This window comes from Podarcis liolepis (genome assembly GCF_965112155.1).
Source record: "Podarcis liolepis genome assembly, chromosome: 2".
Classification (NCBI taxonomy): domain Eukaryota; kingdom Metazoa; phylum Chordata; class Lepidosauria; order Squamata; family Lacertidae; genus Podarcis; species Podarcis liolepis.
This window is the reverse complement of record NC_139555.1, coordinates 37,795,552-37,816,945: the sequence shown is the minus strand read 5'-3', so window position 1 is coordinate 37,816,945 and position 21,394 is coordinate 37,795,552. Positions and strand designations below refer to the sequence as shown.

Below are 21,394 nucleotides of genomic sequence, written 5' to 3'. Positions count from 1 at the left end.
TCTGTCTTCCTAACATGCTGCTGTCAGAGGGAAATGTCACTGTTAAAGGGAGCCTTTTGCAGCAGGAGTTTGCAATGTATGAAAGAACCTGAAACGTCTAAGATAAGCAGTCAGGTCATACCTGGACTAGGACCAACTCAAACCTAACGAAAGCGACTCAGCTACGCTTGGCAAATAAAAACCGCTTTATATGCGTTGAAGACGCATTCTAACACTTGTGACACCAGATGGCGCTGTGGAGTTCTGTTTTTGCCAACCGGATTTCTCATTCAACGTTAACGACGGGTTTAACCAAAACGCTTCTTTGATGTGTCTAGATCCAGCCCAGAACACGTCGTCGAGATGTGAAACAAGCGGGCTGGGGTGAAAGTGGGTAGCCTAAATGCTCAATTCCCTTATTTCCGGGAGGGTGGACTCACTGAACTTAATCCCTCATACGAGAAGTGAAAGCACTTCTCCGTGTTTTCCTTTAGTTTCGTTTTGCGTGCGCTTGTTGCTGCTGGCTCACAAGCGGGGATTGCATGCTTCTTGATGCTCGCGCTTTCTACTTCTCAGGTAAGGCTTTTTTCCCAGTGGTGTTTTTTTTGGCTTCGGTCGCCCGTTTGAGAAAGCTGCAAAGGTCTTGCGAGGCTAGAGCGAAATCGAGTTCCTCTTACTACGACAGCGCTTAGAATCCGGAGTGGGAGAATCCGATCCAGGCTGCATGGCGTCAAGATTCATAGCTCTCAACGTTTCCCCCTTTTTAAGGGAAATTCCCTTATTCCGAATAGGATTCCTCGCAAGAAAAGGGAAAAGTTGACAGCTATGCTGAGGGTGCCTACTAGAGGGTGTACGTCGGGATGAACGCTGTCCGCTTTCCTTTAAATCCAAAACAGATTCTGGATTGGGAGCCGGGGAGCTGCGGGGGACAGCAGAGTCCCTTTCCTTTGCCAGCCATTTCCCTACTCCAGGTGCAGTTTAAGAATGCCTGGAGTGTACTCGCTGGATGCCAGCACTGATTTCGGCTCAGTTGCTGTTGTTGTTTAGTGATTTAGTCGTGTCCGACTCTTCGTGACCCCATGGACCAGAGCGCGCCAGGCACTCCTGTCTTCCACTGCCTCCCGCAGTTTGGTCAAACTCATGCTGGCTCAGTCGCATCTTGTGGCAAATCCGTTCGGCTCTGCTGTACACAACGGAGTTCCCCTTTCCCAAGAACTAATGCACAGCTTAGCTATTGATTGAGTTTCTTCCAGAGAACCATAGTTGGCAGGGAAGGGGGGGGGGCGGGATTCAGGAAGAAAGTGATTGGACGCCTTAACAACTCTTCCCCCCCCCCACCCCCGTTCCTAAAGTAATGCAAAACAGATTATCCGGAAGGGATCTTCTTGTTTTTTTGTTTTTGCAACGTGACAGTTTTGCCCCTTAGGGTGCAAATACTGCACATGGAGTGGTTGGTATTCACATCAGTTTGACTTAGAGTTGACCCATTGAAATGAATGGGCCTGACTTAATTATGCTCATTAATGTTAATAGCTGTGCCTTGAGGAAAACTGAGTTTGAAGACAACATCCTTTGAATTAATGCTCATCTCCTAAATGAAAGGGTTTCTTTTCCTGAAGCCTTTTATTTGCCCTGTAGGGCAAAGGCTAGCCAGTTATTATAAGGCGGCTGCTGAAGAGCATACTCTGCATTGCATGAGGAGACCACTGAGTTTTGTTTACGTGGGAATGGCTTATCTAACTTTGTTCCTGGATCAAACTGGACTTCATAATGATACAAAGGTTGTGAGCCAACTCTGCCCAAGATCCCATGTAGTTCCAGGTGCTCATCCAGGGTCGTGTTTCCGCTGAAAACAAAATGCAGTGGAGGCTGCAGTGTCTTTAAGAAATATGGCTTAATTGCACATTTTTACACCTGAGTTTTTAGGGACGCGGGTGGCGCTGTGGTCTAAACCACAGAGCCTAGGGCTTGCCGATCAGAAGGTTGGCGGTTTGAATCCCTGCGACAGGGTGATCTTCTGTTGCTCAGTTCCTGCTCCTGCCAACCTAGCAGTTTGAAAGCACGTCAGAGTGCAAGTAGATAAATAGGTACCTCCCTGGCAGAAAGGTAAACGGCGTTTCCGTGCGCTGCTCTGGTTCACCAGAAGCGGCTTAGTCATACTGGCCACATGACCCGGAAGCTGTATGCCAGCTCTCTCAGCTAATAAAGCCAATAAACCCCAGAGTCAGCTGCGACTGGACTTCATAGTCAGGGGTCCCTTTACCTCTACACCTGAGTTTAGATGAAGATGGTGCAGATCTTACAGCACTGTCATCTCAAGAGCCCTTTTCTTTATCTAATTGTTGTTGTTGGGTTGGGAGAGTCTGGTTGTTTGTGTGCTTATTGCTGTTGAGCACTCAACTGAAGGTCTCTCTCTCTTCATCAGGGTAAAAATCTGATTGGCCTTGGATGGCCAACAGATCCATATGCTGATCTTGCAGACAAGGCGGCACTGTCCAGAAGAGCTAAAATTGAGGGACTGTAATGGAGGGAGGATGGACTTGTTACATGTAGTTAGCAAATGTTTGCTTTAACTGATTAACATTTAAATTAATTCCCCCAGATTACAGCTCTGCATTTTCCTTGTACATATCCCCGTTTCCTTTAAAAAAATTAATCAGCTCAAGTTGTTCAGCTTTTAAAAAATAACGGAGAGGAGGAGTAAGACAACTTCCCTCTAATGTTCTACCATAAAAAATAAGGCTTCTGCCTCTCTCAATATTCCCATGCAATCTAACAGAGTTGCCTCACTCCATTAGACTGCATAGGGCAGTGTTTCCCAACCTTTTTTGGGCAAAGGCACACTTGTTTCATGGAAAAAATCTCGAGGCACACCACCATGCCAGATGGGGAAAGGTCACTTTTTACTTATGTAAAAAATAAAAATAAAAATAGTAACAGCATAGAAGGTAATGGTTAGGCTACCATCCCTCTTCCAAATATGCTAGGTTTTTATTTGCAGGGACTGTTCTACATGGGAAAGCATTCAGCACTGTCATTCTCCCATCTGCCATCTGAATTGGTACTATTCTGGGTCAACTTACTCTGCTGCATGTGTAGATGAAAATGGCACCAAGTGAGGGGGAGGGGGCAGAACAGGTTTCAGATACAGGATATTAAGCATACACGTACTTCAGATTGAACTGGTTGCTTGCTTTGCAAGTTTTCATTTCCCAAATGACTGCCTTGGCAAGCGCAATACCTACCAGGCTCAACGCCGGTCTCGCTTAGCCGCTTCCCGCGCTCTCAAGGACCCGGGAGGAGGAGGAAGGCGTGAAGGGAATCCCGAAGGCGCAAAAACCTCGCGCATGCGCAGGCCTTCCGCCTGCAACAGCCCAGTAGGCCGGCCAAAGCGAGCGGCGATGGGATGTGGGAGGGAGCTCGCTCGCCGCCCCGCGTGTGCCTATGTGGGGCACGTTACAGCCCCGTGACGTCAGCGCCACGCAGGCAGCCAGGCAGGCAGACGGCGAGAGCCCCGCGCTGGGCGGCCTCTCCTCGCCGCCGCCGCCCCGCCTCTCGCCGCCCGACTCGCCCGCCTCCCTCCCACGGCACACCAGGCAACGTCTCGCGGCACACTAGTGTGCCGCGGAACACCGGTTGGGAAACACTGGTTTATCTCTTTGATGTCTGATGAGAGGGCATTCCACAGGGCGGGCGCCACTACCGAGAAGGCCCTCTGCCTGGTTCCCTGTAACCTCACTTTTCACAGTGAGGGAATTGCCAGAAGGCCCTTGGCACTGGATCTCAGTGTCTGGGCTGAACGATGGTGGCGGAGACGCTACTTCAGGTATACTGGACCGAAACCGCTTAGGGCTTTAAAGGTCAGCACCAACACTTTGAATTGTGCTCGGAAAGGTACTGGGAGCCAATGTAGGTCTTTCAAGACTGTCGTTACGTGGTCTCGGCGGCAGGTAGCAGCGCTCACAGCTTACGGACTGCACCGTGTAACAGGTGTCTGGCCCAGCAGCCTAAGGCGGACAAGCCACTGAAACAGGCATTCAGAATCCATTCATTTCATAAAACCTGCAGGGCTCAATCTCTGTGGTTGTGTATGTGTGTGTTTCTGTTTTGCCCAAGGGTCTGGGGGTGGGAGAGAGCTCTTTAGCATGATGCTTTTAAAACAATTAAATTATCAACAAACAAACGAATAGCAACGTCAGGTGCTATGGGGGGGGAGAAGGGGGCCTACTCGGAAGTAAATACTGCGTCCAGGCGCAATTAGCGCTGATTTAAGGTGCACCAAGACTGCCTAAAAACCTCACCAAAGATATGCAACAAAGCGCTTCGTTGCAGAGGGGAGAGTTTTTGCACCGTGGAGGCTGGAGGGCTTCTATTCTACATGCGGGGGTTGGGGGGGGGCGAGGAAAATGTGCTCCGTGGGGGGGGGGCGGGGAAGGCAAGAAAAGGAGCTGAGCTCTAACTATAGGCTCCCACGCTTGAGCAGGCCCGACTCGGTGGGGCGGACCACCCTCTCTCCTGGAGGAGGAGGAGGAAGAGGAGGAGGAGATTCCCATCCACGGCGTGGCCTCCCGCGCTCCTGAACGGGAAATCTCTGCAGCCCAAGACTCTCCGCAAGGCAGCTCCTCCCTTCCTGCCTTGAGCCGCCGCCAGCCGCGCCCCCCTCCCCAGTTATCTGCTGCCTGCCAAGCCCCGCCCCTCTTCATTGTCCTCCCCTTCTGTTTATACACAAAGACCCCCCATCTTCTTCCCCCTTCCCCTTCCTCCATCCCTCGTTTTTTTCCCTCTCTTTCCTTTTTAAAAAAAAATATTTTCTCTTCCCCTTCTTTTTTTCCACCCTTTCTTTTTTCTCTCCCCCCCCCCCCGCCCTCCTGCCTTCCTGGGTTAAAGGATTTGAGCAATGGGTCTGGAGGTGGAGCTCGTCGGAGGATTAGCCCGACTCGCCCGCCTCCCTCCCACGGCACACCAGGCAACGTCCGGCGGCACACTAGTGTGCCGCGGAACACCGGTTGGGAAACACTGGCATAGGGGGTACAGATACAGATGGAATCCCCCAAACCCATGGAGACAAAAGAGTTCACCTCCTGCAGAGGCGCCATGGGACACCCCCATACCTCATGCAGAGTTTCAGGGGTGCATCCTCGTTACTACCATGGGCTGTGAATGCACCTGGACTTTTTCGAAGCTTGTGAATGGGGCTGCAAACCTAGAGGGTGGAATTTGGGGCCAGCATCAGTTTTCACTATAATTCATGCACTTTGTGGAATTTGTCTTTCAGTTTTATGTTCCCAGAAACAGCATTATCTTTTTTAAGCATCTTCAATTTTTCAAGTGGCTTTGTTTCTTAACTTCCTTCCTTAACAAGTAACATGCCTCTCTCCTGAGGTTTGACTTGTGGTTAACAGAACAACATTAATCCTTCGTGTCCATTCCTGCCAAAATTAATTTCTGTTTTGATTCGGTTTCATTTTCTTCATCCCCTAAGGCTTGGCTAAGGACCAGACCTGAAAGGAAGGGCCATAGGTCAATTGTAGATCATCTGCTGTGCAGGCAGAAGGTCCCTGGTTCAATCCCTGACATCTCCAGGTAGGGAATGTGCCTGACCTGAACCCATGGAAAGCCACTGCCAGTCGGTGCAAACAACACTGAGTTAGATGGAATAATTGTTTTATTCAGTATGAGGCAGCTCCTTATGTTTCCTATGGTGGTGGTTGTTTGTTTATTATTTATTTAATTTATATACCACCATATCCCAGAGATCTCAGGGCATTTCACAGAACAAAATCAAAATATAAAACCACAAAATATAAAATACAAATAAAAACAACAGCCCAATAACTGCCCCCCCCCAAAAAAAAACATTTTAAAAGGGCATCAGATGTCAATTAAATCAGTCAAATGCCTGGTGTTCCAGAGGTCTGTCAGGGCTTCAACAGGGGTGCTAGTCATATCAGCCAGAAAACCCCTCAGAGCCATTTTGAATCCCACTTGACCCATCAGCCTCCGAGGGCTAATAGATCCCCTGCCTCTGTGGAGGGGAGAAGGTGCTGACAACCTTCCGTATTTTTCGCTCTATAGGACACACTTTTTCCCCTCCAAAAACTAAGGGGAAATGTGTGTGCGTCCTATAGAGCGAATGCAGGCTGTGCGGCTAAGCCGAAAGCTTGGGGTTAGCTGCGCAAAGCCTCCACAGGGCAGCGGGGTGAAGGCACCCCGCTGCCCTGCGGAGGCTTCAGAGGCTGTCCCCAAAGCCAGAATAGCGATACAGAGTGCTGCGCAGCTTGGGGGTGGCTGTGCAACTCCTGCTGCGCTCTGGGGGCTTGCAGATAGCCTCCTGAAGCCTGGAGAGTGAGAGGGGTCGGTGCACAGCAATCCCTTTTGCTCTCCAGGCTTCGCTTTGCTGGAGAGGCGCTGCACAGTTTTCCCTCTCTGCGCAGCACCCCTTCAGCGAAGCGGGAGGAGAAATGGAAGGGGGTCCGTTTCTCCTGCTGCTTCGCTGAAGGGGCGCTAAGCAGAGAGGGGGAGAATTATTTTTTTCCTGTTCTCCCCCTCCTATGGTCCGGTGCGTCCTATAGAGCGAAAAATATGATAAATCTCAACAGAAAGTGATCTGACCATGACTGATGTCTTTGTCCCACCCCTTCAAATCACTGTCTTCCTGCCCAGTCGAGAAAACAAGGTCCAGAGCCTGGCCTGCCGTGTGCATTGGGCCAGTGACATGATGGGAGAGCCCCATGGTTGTCATGGGGGCCATGAGGTCCTGAGCCGCCCCAGAACCAGCTGTCTGGGCATGGAAGTTGAAGTCTCCCAATACAGTGGTGCCCCGCAAGACGAATGCCTCGCAAGACGGAAAACCCGCTAGACGAAAGGGTTTTCCATTTTTGAGCTGCTTCGCAAGACGATTTTCCCTATGGGCTTGCTTTGCAAGACGAAAACGTCTTGCGAGTGTTCCGATTTTTTTTCACTCCCCCCCTTTTTCTAAGCCGCTAAGCCACTAATAGCCTTTTAGCTGCTAAGCCGCTAAGCCTTTAATAGCCGCTAAGCTTTTAATAGCTGCTAAGCCTTTAATAGCCGCTAAGCTTTTAATAGCCGCTAAGCCTTTAATAGCCGCTAAGCCTTTAATAGCGCTAATCTGCTAAGCCGCTAATAGGGTTGCTTCGCAAGACGAAAAAACCGCTAGACGAAGAAACTCGCAGAATGGATTAATTTCGTCTTGCGAGGCACCACTGTACCAGCAGTCTGGGAGTCCTCAACACCACCTCTGAGACCAGCCCAGTCAGTTCAGACAGAGAGACTGCTGGGCAGCAAGGCAGGCGGTAAACCAGCAGAATCCCTTATCTGTCCCGATTGCCCAACACCAGGAACACCCACACACCCGACTGGACAGAGAGTCTGGAGATGGAGAGACTCTATAGACCACAGCAGCTCCCCCTCCTCGACTCTTGAGTCTGGCCTGATGCTGTACTGAGTACCCAGGTGGGCACAGCTGGGTGAGACCCACTCCACCCTGTTTTTTTTGTTTTTTTGTACTGTACTGTACTGTACCTTTAAAAAAATATATCAAAGTTATAACATGACATATTATCCAAAAACATATCCTTATCCCCCCCATTTTTCCTCCCCCACTCCACAGGGAGATTTTATTCTGGGCAGACCTGGCATTCAACAGCAGCAGTTGCAGACCCGAGGGCTGGCTGATATGACAACAACAATTCCCTAGGTTGAAGGGGGGGTTGGCACACGGCATGGTCACTAACTGCCTGTGCCGTATGCCCCTTACCTGGCCTGCCCCTCCTCCCACGCCATACCTCCCTCTACCCAGTGGTGAAGCTGCGTGCTCCACTACTGGGGGCGGAGAGCAGGCAGGGGCGTGGCTGGTGCCCCCGGGGGCGTGGCATGCCTCCCAGGGGCGTGGTACGTGGGGGCAGTGCGCAGCACATGTCCAGGGGGGCTGCCATGATAGCAACCTACCGGAATAGTGGTGCTGGGGGCGGTCCGTTTCCTCTGCACTCCTGTTCCTCCGCCAGTGCCTCTATCCGCAACCCCCCCGCCGCCCGCTCTCCCCTGCTCCTCTCCTCCCAGGCACATCCCACAAAATGCCCTTACAACTCAGTTAAAAACAGTTAAAACACTTTAAAAAAAACCTTCAAAGGATATAAAAAACAATTTAAAAGCAATTTAAAAGAAGAAGCCCTCTCTGCTGAGCAGCGGCAGCAGCAGTCCTTATAGCACCTGTCAGGACCCACCCTGGGCCAGGTGGATAGAGGCAGGAGCAGGACTCTAGGGCTCTCAGCAGGGTTTTAAGCAATAGCTGGGCTGGGGAGGAGCCAGATTAGGTTTGTGGCATGGGAAGCCTTTAACTGGGTTGTGGGCTTTTTTTGCCCTGAATACAGTCCCAAATCAGAATTTGACTGCTACTGCGCTGGCATTTTCCTCTTATCAGAGGACGTGCACAATTTGATCCAGCTACACAAGACCGAACTGAGTGACAAACCTCACAATCAGGATAATGTACAGTGGTACCTCGGGTTAAAAACTTCATTCTGGAAGTCTGTTCTTAAACTGAAACTGTTCTTAACCTGAGGTACCACTTTAGCTAATGGGGCCTCCCACTGCCACCATGCCACCACCACTCTGTTTCTGTTCTCATCCTGAAGCAAAGTTCTTAACCCGAGGTACTATTTCTGTTTTAGCGGAGTCTGTAACCTGAAGCATCTGTAACCCGAGGTACCACTGTATATTCCTAACCAGGTTCGGTCACAGAGGTCAAGCGGGCATAAAAACCCAAAGCTGGCCTGTTCAGTTTTCGTTTCTCTTTTGATTTTCGGTCATTTGCCGAAAAAAGTCAAGGACAAAGGCCAGGATTTCCTGCACAATGTGTCTTTTAAAAAAATGCTGTGCACTTTCGGAGCTAGGCTCTACCTCTGGACCTCTGCCAAGGCTCCTTCACCTCTCTGAGGACCTCAGTTCTAGGATGGGAATTTCCTGCTTTTGTGTTTTCATGCATCTTATCGTTTGTACTGTATTTGTATTACTGGGTGGAATCTCCCTTTCAGTTCTTAGATAGTTTGAGAGCAGAGTTTGCTGTGATTTGACCTAGAGATAAAGCTGCAGGCTGGAGAGCCAGAGAAGTAGAGCACAATATTTGATTTCTGCTTGAATCTGAGGCTGCCGCTATGGGAGAAACAAGACCCTCTTGGGGTGTTAATGCTGTGAGCCCCTCCATCCTAGAACTCCTGGGATCTCATACCGCTTGGAGATTGGGGTGGCATGCAGCAATATACCGGAAATCTGCATCCACTGCAGATATGGGCTTATTTTTTCATGTTTATTCCTGTTGCAAAGTTGGTAACTGGTGATAAGGAACTGTGAACAGGATACTGTTGTCTTGTCTGTAAGATATGAGCAGCACTCCCTCTGTTGGTTGAATAGATAATGACATGGTAGATCCTTATTCGATAGCAAAATGGACCTATGCTATTTTTTCTGGCAAGGAAGTTGCTTCAGAGCTAGTGTTCTGGGATTCAAACCTTAGGAATTATTCATGTTTATAGCATGATAACCTAAAGTCTAAATTGTAGGGAGTTGGACTGCAGCCTCTTGGGTCTCCTTGGGTCACCATCCTCTTGCCCACTGGAGCAAATAAAGAACCTCATGTTCATCAGGGAATGTAAGCAAATAATGTAGAGGGAATTTAAAAATGGGTCCCTACTTGTAGTAGTCTGAAGCCATACAGCCATCTTCTGCCATCTTAGGTCGCTGCCACCTCATTTGCATAGAGGAGGCCTGTGCCTGGCAATGTTTCTACGTGCTGGATATGAGCAGCCTTTATATGAATGTTGGTTCCGCACTGAGGTTGGTAGACAGCGGCCACAGAGCACTGTTGTACCAGTCATGGTTCTCCCCAAAGAATTTTGGGAACTGTAGCTTGTTCCCCTGTTTCTTTCACAGGGGGGTTTAACAATTAATCCCTCTTGCCAGGAAACCCTGGGAATTGTAGTTCTGTGAAGGGAATACAGTTGTATTTTAGATCTCAAATGCCTTGGCTCTCGAACGATCAAAACCCAGGTGTGAGTGTTCTGGTTTTCGAACAATTTTTGGAAGCCGAACGTCCAGTATGGCTTCCAATTGGCTGCAGGATGCTCCTGCAGCCAATCGGAAGCTGCGCCTTGGTTTTCAAATGGTTTCGGGAGTTGAACGGAGTCCCGGAATGCATTCTGTTTGAGAACCAAGGTATGACTGTAGAGTTTTCTTAAGAACTCTCAGCACCTGTAACAAACTATGCTCCCAAGGATTCTTCGGGGGAAGCTGTGACTGTTTAAAAGGGTATAACTGTAGCCTTATGAGGCTTTGCCCTCGGGTGGGAAAAATATTGCGCCTGGGAAAGGGAAGTGGGAGTCAACAGACACTCAAGGAATAGTTTCGGAGAAAAGGCTTTTATTTCTACCATCCATGAACTGGTAGAAGGAGCAAGTGTGATAAGTCACAAAAAGCATGCACGAGTTCACAATCATGTGCACAAGCATATATACCCCTTTCCAGTTCCCTCCCCCTTTCTCCTCCCTCAGGAGTCCTGCCCCATGTTGAGGTTCCTGAGCATGTACAGAAAGCTGTCTTGGAACTATTGTGGACTCTTGGCAGGAAAGGGGGTGAGGGGGTTTTCAGAGTGTTCCCGTAGTTTCATTCTTGTGCTTTGGCATGGTTCCCGGAGAGAAAGCAAGTTGCAATGTTGTTCTGAGAAAGGCCTGAGAAGACAATGGGCTCTGTTCTCTACCTTGTTGCAATCTTTTTAGTTACAGCAAGCGGAATGTTTCTGATGCTTAGCTGCTGAGAAAATGATTTTGAAAAGCTTTGAGAAGCTTTGAGCCTGCTGGGGGGGGGGGTGACTTCGGGCCTAGGTGAGGTCACCTGTCCTCACCTTCCTTCATAACCAGTGCTTTTTTCCTTAAAAAAGTGTTTAGGGGTAGTCTCATTTTCCTACTCATATTGAAATACTGCCCCTCAATGAGGCCAAATGTAAATTCACAAAATGTTTAGGGGTATGCGTCCCCCCAGAAAAAAACCACTGGGTTTAACAGTGCTTTAATGAAAAAGGATGACGTGGCCAAAATATCCCAATATGATCTCAGTTCCTCACAAGACTTTACTGGATGTATGTACAGGCAGATACAATAAGTATTTCTCAGGAGACTATCAGAAAGGGACAACACTAAAAAATTAGGGGTGGTCAACGAGGGACACTGTTGAATTGATACTTTAAGAGAGGTTGACACCAGCACCGCCAGCCCTCCGCTAGGCCTTCCATACTTTGCAGTTTTAAGAGCTGGTTGAGTGTAACTTGCAAAACCCTGTAATTCAACCATAGCGCCCTCTTTTGCCCAAGTTTCTTGAAGAAAGATGATATCATGTGTTTGTAGATAGGAACAGAAATCACTGTAAATCAATGCAAGAGGATGATGTGACCAAAATATCTGTGCCCCACTGGATTTTGAAGGCCCCCATCCCCAATGGGTACCTTTCAAATATATGAGCAGTTGTTTTTTATGCCTCCTTCCAGGAATTTCTTCCCTTCCGCAAGAAGTAGGGAAGACTCCCTTCTGTGACTGACACCCAGTCACATTCATGCTTGCTGATTGATCGCCAGTCCCTTCATATTATGAAGCAGTAGCAGACAATGCGGTGATGACATTTACCTGACTTCCCAAAAGGCGAGTCACTGCCGCTTACTGGGAAGGAGAGAGCAGCACAATGCAGACATACCTGCAAGAGCACCAGACTGGCTTTGCTGGTGCATTTGCATTGTAATGGCAGTGACTAACCTGCTGGGAGGTCAGGTAAGCATCTCCATACCATTCACTACTGTTACAAAGTGATCTCACACTTCTCCAACATCTTCTTTGTTCTGCAATATTTTTGGTGGTTTTTTTGGTTTTTTTAAAGGATGAATCAACTTCAGAGGTAGAATGTGAAGGACTTTGTTGGAAGTGGTCTTCTTTCAAATCCGTTTCAACTGCATGGAAATGGAGAAGGACTCTCACAAATCCTCTTTTCTCAACAGGTGAACAACGAGGTCTTTTTCAGGTGTGCAACATGGTGTCAGAAACCTCTTCCAGCAGTGGGGCTGGCCTGTAGCACTATTTCAACATCGTCCCGATGGCATCCCTCCAGCTCTTACCTCTGTGCTTCCTATTAGTAACCACTCAGGGATCTAATGGTAAGCATTCCTATTTCCATTGGTGACTGTGGGGTGCTTTGGAATTATCTTTTTCTCTTACTTTTGCCTTTCATTGCACAGGGATAGGCGATAGCCCCAGCTCTCAATACTAAAAATATGTACCAGCTGCTCTGTCTTCAGGTATTCTGAGCTATTAAGCACATTTCTGAACAATGAGAGCTGTATTTCAGTAATATTACATAAATCTTGGTACAACTACAGCCATGGTGCATACATCCTGATTAAGTACAGCTGTGCAAATTCTCTTGCCATGCGTACCTTTCTAAGGGATGCTAGGCAGAAAGATGAGTCTGGTGTTGACCTCCAGAAGTTGGACTACAGGTCCCATAATCCCTCACCATTGGCCATGCTGGCTAGGAATGTTGGAAGTGGAGTCCCACAATATATTGAGGAACACAGGCTCTGCTGTCAGGAATGGCTAACATGGGTTGTGCTTTGCAGATTGTATACAAAGTGGTCCTTATGTGCTAATTTATGCTCCCTACCTATTGCTGTTGGTGATGGATTATATACTTTCCTGGCCAGTGCTCCTAACTGGATTTAAATGATTAAGTATTATAAATTCAACTCCCTTCTAGCTTGTCTCCTGTTACTATTTTTCCCACAGCTTTATACTCCGACATGCATTTGTACAGGAGTAAGATGTTCAGCCCAAATCCACTCAGCATTTTATGGTACAAGCCTATACATGTCTACTCAGAAGTAAGCACCAATGAGACTCCTTCTTCCCCAAATTAATGCCTTCCAGGTGTTCTGGACTACGGCTCCCATCAGTACCAGCCTGCATGGCCAACAGTGAGGGATTATGGGAGCTGTAGTCTAACTTCTGGAGGTCAGCATTAGTCTCATCTTTCTGTCCAGCATCTCTTAAAAAGGATGGGAGTTCCAGGTGGAGAAAGGCTTGTTTACGCTAACTGGTGGCAGCTTTCTGATGCCTTAGGATTGTACCTTTTGCTAGCCTTAGGGTACAATCCTTATCTCAAGGGCTAAAACAGCCTTTACTAAACTTCCCTCCAAATGTTGTGGACTACAGCTTCCATCAGAGAGGCCAAGAGGTGGAGATGAGTCAGGCTGGTGAAGAGTCATACTGTAGGTGTCTTTCCCTCCTGCTCTGGCAAATTCCCATCCCCCACCCATCTCCTAGAACCAGGAGAGGCATGAAAGGGAAGGAGCAAAGACAGGCACACAGGTGCAGTCTCTGATTGCTTGTGGGGGGGGGGAATCCCGGAGATGAGGGGACTTTGGCAGCTGTGGGGAGGTGGGGGTCTTCAGTCTCAACAACTGCTTCACAGGAGTAAGACCTACTGGAGATGAGTCGCTGTGCTTATTAGGCCTGACACTCCCGTGCAGATTATACTTTTGGTAATAAAGAGTTAATTCCAACTTTCACGTTGTGATTTACTGCTGGTTTGCTTCTGACACTGAGCTACAGCCATCCCTGACTGACATAATAGTGCCTTTTAATCGCCTGTTTCAGTGCTTGAATCAACTGATGCATTTGCTATGTCTCCCCATCCCATTTTCTCTCAGAATTCCCAAATTTCACATGTGTCGAAGAAGTTATTGCAGCACTTGGGAAAGCCGTTAACCTTACATGTGAGAACAACAAAGCAATGCTAAATGCAACAGTGAAGTTCTGTCATAATGAGACAAGTTGTCCACAGGAAAGTGACCTCAACTCAATAAGAAATAAATATATTACTGACAATGGAAGAATTTCATTGATGGTGATAAATCAATCGGTTATCCTCTGTGTCCACAAAGTAAAAATATCTGACCAAAGACATTATAAGTTTTTTTTGGAAGCTGTTAATGGAGATGATCACAACAAAATTATATATCTAAAGGTTGTTGGTAAGTTTAAGCCAATGAACAACGGACATCAAGAACTCTGGGTTTGATGGATCATGGGCTGGGGCTGGTGTCAAAAGCAAGGTGATATTAAAGTAATGAAAATGCATATTGGAGGAAATGTGGGCATGCTAAACATATAGCAAACCCAGTTCTGTTTCTGAAAAAATAATGACCTTTAGTTGAATGTGGTCCATAATAGTCTGGGAACAATTTCTTTATTGTTCTATTTACATACGTAGGTACTTGGCTGCAAAATTTTGTTCCACCCCAGATAAAGCTGGTGACAACCTTTATAAAATTCTAGTGCCAGTTAAAGGCCTATTTATTACACAGAATCATAGAGTTGGGAACAATTTCTTTATTGTTCTAATTACATACGTAGGTACTTGGCTGCAAAATTTTGTTCCACCCCAGATAAAGCTGGTGACAGACTTTATAAAATTCCAGTGCCAGTTAAAGGCCTATTTATTACACAGAATCATAGAGTTGGAAGAGACCCTTAGGATCATCTAGTCCACCCCCCCTGCAATGCAGGAATGGGCAGCTGTCCCATACGGGAATCAAAGCTGCAACTTTGGTGTTATCAACACCACACACTAACAAACTGAACTATTTCCTGAGGCTTTGTGGTGAATTGTTGACTGCTGAGCTTATTATGTTATTTTAGATTTCTTCAGTCAGTTGTTTGCTTGTTTGTTTACTTATTTCTATACCATCCTTCATCCAAGGATCACAGGGCAGTTTATGATATAAAAACACAAAAATACATATCACAGTAACAAACAAAAACAATACCACCCCTACACACACACACACACAGAGAGAGAGAGAGAGAGAGAGAGAGAGAGAGAGAGAGAGAGAGAAATAGAGAGAGAGAGTTTAAAAGGCCATAATTTATCTTGGTTGGCTGGTGGTTTTGTTTATGTACATGAGATGTCTTCAACTAAGTCCTACTCAAAGTAAATTCAACAGAATTAATGAACTTAAGTTTGTAATGTCCATTAATTTCAATGTGTCTGCTCTGAATAGGACTATCTTATGCTTTTAACTACTGATATTGTAACCCACTTTCGGCTTCTTTTTCATAATGCAAAGTGGGGCTAGAAATATTTTAATTAAATTGATTAAATAAGTTACCACCTACATGTTTTCCAGCACCGTATTCTGAACCTCAAATCAAAATTCAGAAGGACACTGTGGTGTGCACAGCGTCAGGAGGGCATCCACAGAGGCAGCTCTATTGGTTTGGTGACCATGGAACCAACCTGACTCACAATTCAAAACTTGTGTCATTGAAAAATGAAGATGGTTCATTCTCTCTCATCAGTACTCTTCAGCGGCAGTCTCTTGATAGTGGCACGATATGCTGCTCCATCCTGAACAACAACACAAATTGTGATAATCCCCAGGGTGAGTTCAACAAAAATGTCTTGTTGCCTACAGACTAAACTGTCCAGAAAGCCATGGCAGTGACACTGGTTTGGATCCATTTGAAAATCAACTTTAACTTGTACTGTAGTGGAAGATTTTTGGGTGGGGAATGGGTATTTTGAGAGCAAATTAACTGACAGGAAACTGGTTGTGATTTTGATTATGTTGTGAACTGCCCTGAGATCTATGGATGAAGGGTGGTATACAAATTTAATAAATAAAGAATAATAAAATAATAATAATCTAGATGGGAATGTGTTTTGGGGGGAGGGGTGAATTGGAAAGAAATGATTGGTGGGTTTAATGTTTGGAGCCCAGAGCCCAGTCTCTGCTCTGTACTGGGGTCACTTCTAGAGAACCTGTTTATTGAGCATTCATCCTGATTTTTTGTGTGTGGGGGATGTTAAGCAATCAATGATGTTGCATCAAGCAATCGTTATCCCACACTTTCTGGTGTGTTTTCCTGTCAGATTAAGTCAGAATTGTGGGGTGGGTGAGTTTGTTATGCAAGAGCTCCAGATTAAGTTTAACTGAGCAACCTGAATTTCCTGTGTCAAGAGCCCAGGCTGCCATCTTGATAACACAGCACGCAAGTCGTAATTAGCTAGAAGATTTATTGCGATACAAACAATTACCGTATTTTTTGCACCATAACACTCACTTTTTTCCTCCTAAAAAGTAAGGGGAAATGTTTGTGCGTGTTATGGAGGGAATGCCTACGGGTGGCATGCCTATGGATTTTCCTCCTCTAAAAACTACGTGCGTGTTATGGTCGGGTGCGTGTTATAGAGCGAAAAATACGGTAGTCTCGGACGTCTAACCAAGCATCTGTGCCTTACGAGTCAGTTGACCCTTCTGAGGAGTGCTTCCTGGTTCTGCAGAATATCCTGAACCTATGACCCTTATGTCTCTGGGTTTGTTTCCTGTCTAATACCTTTCCTCTTTGGGCTCAGGGGATTAATTGCCTCCTCTTCCAGTGAAGAAATGCTACCCCTCCTGCTTTCTGAGCCTTCCTGTGCTTCTTAAGCGAGTTGACTTCTCTCCCTTCCACTCTCTGCTAACACCTTATCTACATGCCATTCCTTGTCAGGAGGAGGGGAGGGGGGCTGTTCCCAGCTGTCTGACTGCTTCCTAACTCATGCTGTATTTCTCTACTTGGGGCAGATGTGTTCATGACATCCTGGTATGTGATTGAATCCTACCCAAAATAGCAATGGTCTACAAGTGCCCTGAGTTTGTGGCCTTAGCTAGTCACTTATTTTGAGCTAATCCAACACTGCTCCTTGCAGTAATCATTTCATACCCTCCAACATTTTTCAGATTAAAATAGGGACGTACTATTCTAACATCATCACCACCACCATCATCATTTTATTATTTATACCCCGCCCTTCTGACTGGGTTGCCCTAGCTACACAGGGTGCATTCCAACATATATAAACATTGAACAACTTCCCTGTTGTTTAATGAGATGTCTTCTAAAGGTTGTATAGTTACTTATCTCCTTGGCTCGGGGGTTGGATAACTCCATACCCTCCAACATTTCCCCAATGAAAATAGGGACGTTGTAAGGAAAGTGGGACATTCTGAGATCAAATCAGAAACTAGGATGACTTCTATAAATCCAGGACTATCCCTGGAAAATAGGGACACTTGGAGGGTCTGCCATTTCCACATCTCCAGGAAGCTTACAAGCAGGATCTAAGGACCACGGCCTTTCCCTCTCATCTGTCTCCTGCGTCTGGTATTCAGGGGTGTACTGCCCCAGAACATGGAGGTTTTATAGGAGCGACTTCCACTGACAGATTCATGATGGAGGAGTGGAGCTGAGGAAAGGGATGTTGGCAGTGGTTTTATGATTATTTGTAGCTTCCTCACTTTTTTGAGCTACTGGTGGCTTGATTGTACCTGAGTCTTGAGTATTTGCACATTGTCATAGTCAGTTGTGTCCAAAGATACAATTCACTCCAGATGTTGCTTTTTTCCTCTTCCCCTCCTGTACAGGTTCTGCTCTTGTTCGTGTTGGAAATGAAACAACTACCAATAAAGTATCACAAGATGCAGAAAAGAAAATATTAATTCCGGTTTTCATCGTTGTTATCCTGGCAGCCATTTGTGCTGTTACGTTTTTTCATTGCAGAAAGAAGAAAGGTCAGTTTTTTATAAGAATTGGCTGGGGATTCATGTTTTTCTTCCCAGGATATCATTTGGAAACATATGGGGGAAGAAACTTCTCCAGGGAGCTTATATACATGTGTGTGTTTGTGTGTGTATTACAAGAAATATCTGTGTGGAGCATATAATTTACTTATTAGAATAATTGTTACTCCGCAATCTTTGGGACTCAACACTTCAGTTTTGCCTATAATAAGCCTACCCAGGCACCAGATGATGCTTGGTGTAGCATTTAAATTTCTTCAGCTTGAATCCAGAGGAACTACCACACAGTCCAGCCATGCACACCAAGTCTGCCTCAAGATGAAACTCTTCCAGTGTGAAGTGTGCCTGGGCTGGGGTGGTGCGAAGGTAGGCATTCCTCGTTGAGCCTTGAGCTGGGTGGCTGTCCTACTGCAGAGTTTAGGCTGGAGAAGTTTTTGCTGCCATGATGAAATCACTACAAAGGCAAAACGTGCTTGCTGTTTTGTAGATGCATGCACAGGAGTTTGCGGGAGGACAGAGAAGGTCCCCCTCTCCAAGGGTTCGACTTCACCTGAATACACAAGTCCACCTGAATCAGTGATATCCAGAGTTCAAAGATAAACAAGAACACCCGGTTTCACTGCTCTTATGGCGTGGGTGTCTAGACTCTGGCTGGGGGAGCCATGGGGTGGGTAGTAGAGTGTTTGGGTGCATTGCTTTTCCCCTGACCACAACATTTGTTTTTCTTTTTGGCTTCAACTATTTTTTTAAAATTCACCTGCGAAAATTCTATATTTGAAGTGAAACTAATAAAATGCCAGAGAAACTGTGAGCATTGTGACTTGTTACAGCCACATAAAGCCTTTTCACCATCTTGGAGTTCAAGCCAAGAATTATGCATATGTGCAGCGAAAAGGCAACACAAACCACAACATTTCTGTGAAGAGTCCACAACTTGACTTTGAGTGAAAATGTTTAAAGCTTTTACAATAGTTTAGATGAAGTTTCAGCAAAGTATATAAACAGCGGCTACCAGGACATAGATGCCTTATTTTCTAAAGAGTGGAATGGATGGGGTAAAAGTTGACAGAAAAATACATAATTCTTCCTCTCCTCCCATCTGATTTGCCTTTCTGGTATCCCTTTGTTTTGTCATTCCTCAGGTGCAATAAGGAATAAATATCTCCAGCGGCTTTTCCTATCTGAAGGTAAATATCTATTAAGTCTGCTAGTTAGTACTGCAGTTAATAACACAGGAAGAAAGGTGTATACATTGCTCTGGCCTTTTCAACATTGGCATGTCATAGAAAAACATTTTAGATATTATGCTGATAGGCGAATGATTTCTTAGTTCATTGCAATCAGTGGCATTCTTGCTGTCATCATTATTCTTTCTTTCTCCTAGAGATGATACAGGAATGTCAGTGACAAACCAAATTGAAGGAAATGCAGTGACTGGATCAAGAAACACATGGAAAACTGTAACACTGTGGGACTCTGCAATTCAGATTGCGAAGGCAAAGGACTTCTGCTCTGCAAGCCCATCTTACGACATCTCTAAGCCATTTTAGTGTCTTATTAGTCAAGAAAGACTTGCCTTTCACTTGAAAGAAGCAGTCTGCTGTTTGGATTCCACTTCTTTCTCCAGCATAATACAATGCATCTTTCTTCAGGTTTTGAACAGGGTTGTTTTCCTGCAGCACTCCTTTATCTAGCATCTGTAGATAGTCCTCTCTGTAATAGTTGCAGCAGACTAGGTATATTAATGTGGCAGCAACAGTATAGTCATCTGCATTCAAATCTCACCTTTGTTAAATACCTTCTGAAAAGCCTTGGACAAATCATGTGTCAGAATTGTGCTCTAAAGGTGCAAATAACAGATAGATAGATTAGATAGATAGATAGATAGATAGATAGATAGATAGATAGATGATAGATGATAGATAGACACCGTATATACTCAAGTATAAGCCAACTTTTTCAGCACATTTTTTATGCTGGAAAAGCCCCCCTCGGCTTATACTCGAGTGAGGCAGGCGGCGGAGGGACAAGTGGCCCAAAAGGTGCCTCGGCTTATATTTGGGTCGGCTTATACTCGAGTATATACACTGTATGTATGTCTCTGTGTGTGTGTGTGTGTGTGTGTGTATAGTATGTGTTATTGTTTTGTCTTTATTTTTTAAGAATATATTTACTGTACTCATTTGAAGAGGCCTTGTGATTATTACTTTTTTTGAGGGTGTGTGTCTTCAAATAAAAATACCTGAACTGTGGAAGAATAATACTACTGAACTATTTTAGTAAACTCCCCCTGCCCCCAGAACTGCCCCCAGCTTAGTCTACCAGCTCCTGAAAGGAGTGTCTTAGCAAAGTAGCTGAGAAGTGGCATAGCCAACTATACAACTATTGGTCAGTTTTGGTTTCAGCCACACTAAGGCTGCAAATTTAGGAGTGAAGCCCCATTGAACAGAATGGCAATCTCATTTTAATTTTCATTTATGGGACCAGTCAATTGCTCTGGTTTTACCTCTGATTTAAAACCTGGGGTGGTAGCAATGTTTACTTAACTTAGGCTCCTATACAAGCTCTGGGAACTCCACAAGAAGGGGAAATCTTTATAATCCAATGAGTTCTTCACTGGCTCAGATTAAAATCCAAGCTGTGGAAAAAACTTCTGCCTCCTCCTGCCTCTCCCTGCCAGCTCCACTCACCATCTTTGAATTTAGCCTTCACAGCACCCTCATTTCAGTCCCCATGATACCTAATACAGCAAAGGACTACTGTACATTCCTTTGTGAAGAGGAAGGAGGAGGGGTAGAATAAAGAGTCTGTTAGACACACATAACTCACCCCTCCCACCTGATATGGATAGTGGCTATATCTGAGGATTGGGGGAAAGGAGGTATGTGTGCTTTTAAAAGTTTATTTTCATAACTTTGGTTAATTTTCAAATTACAGTGGTACCTCGGGTTACATACGCTTCAGGTTACATACGCTTCAGGTTACAGACTCTGCTAACCCAGAAATAGTGCTTCAGGTTAAGAAATTTGCTTCAGGATGAGAACAGAAATCGTGCTCTGGCGGCGCAGCGGCAGCAGGAGGCCCCATTAGCTAAAGTGGTGCTTCAGGTTAAGAACAGTTTCAGGTTAAGAACGGACCTCTGGAACAAATTAAGTACTTAACCTGAGGTACCACTGTAATTGGAGCAGAGTGATGGCAAGCTTGCTCCTTGCTTCTGAAAGAAAAAAGAAGAAGAATGTCTCTCTTGTTAGCTTATGTTAGTGAGAGTTCCATTCTGTGGCAATTGTGCATGATCGAATCCCCACAGATTAACAAACAGAATTACTATTTTTTTCCATTTTTGGCTGGCAGCATGGTGCCCTGGAAGCAGAGCTGCTGGGACAGAGAGGGGACATTTTGTCCTGGGTTGGGGGAGAGTGTAAGGAGACAACATCTAGGAGCACCAGCCTGACCACATGAGAGAGGCACAGACTCCATCTCACATGGCATCCATTATAAATAGCTCTAACTCCTCCATTTTATAAGCTATTCAGGAGAACAACAGGTCCAGTAACAGATGGCGGTGAGAGCAGAGCAAGCACTGCACATGTTACCCTGCTCTGAGGTGGTGTCTAGTGGGGCCCCAATTACTGTATGTTACTTGTAACTCACTGCGTGCCTTTCAGATGCAAAAGAGAACAGGGCTCTGCTGTGTAGAAAAGGGAATTGTACTAGGTACAGCTTATGCCAGCTACACCT

General features: G+C 45.9%; 1 protein-coding gene across 1 annotated transcript; it reads left to right on the top strand.

The window, feature by feature from the left end:
* Window positions 1-384: 384 nt before the first annotated feature.
* Window positions 385-19,761, top strand: LOC310699574 (uncharacterized protein). Its single transcript, XM_083487696.1, has 7 exons — window positions 385-555; window positions 12,035-12,190; window positions 13,742-14,065; window positions 15,221-15,475; window positions 17,501-17,647; window positions 18,799-18,843; window positions 19,041-19,761. The coding sequence occupies exons 2-7, from the start codon at window positions 12,130-12,132 to the stop codon at window positions 19,061-19,063; spliced, it is 855 nt and encodes a 284-aa protein (XP_083343822.1). The 5' UTR covers window positions 385-555; window positions 12,035-12,129; the 3' UTR covers window positions 19,064-19,761.
* The last annotated feature ends 1,633 nt before the right edge of the window (window positions 19,762-21,394 follow it).

What these genes read in the sequence shown, in the direction of transcription:
- LOC310699574 (XM_083487696.1), top strand. Translation starts at nt 12,130, where the DNA reads ATGGCATCCCTCCAGCTCTTACCTCTGTGCTTCCTATTAGTAACCACT. An exon ending in AACCACTCAGGGATCTAATG is followed by an intron (nt 12,191 to 13,741) that starts GTAAGCATTCCT and finishes ATTTTCTCTCAG; the next exon opens with AATTCCCAAATTTCACATGT. An exon ending in AAATTGTGATAATCCCCAGG is followed by an intron (nt 15,476 to 17,500) that starts GTGAGTTCAACA and finishes CCTCCTGTACAG; the next exon opens with GTTCTGCTCTTGTTCGTGTT.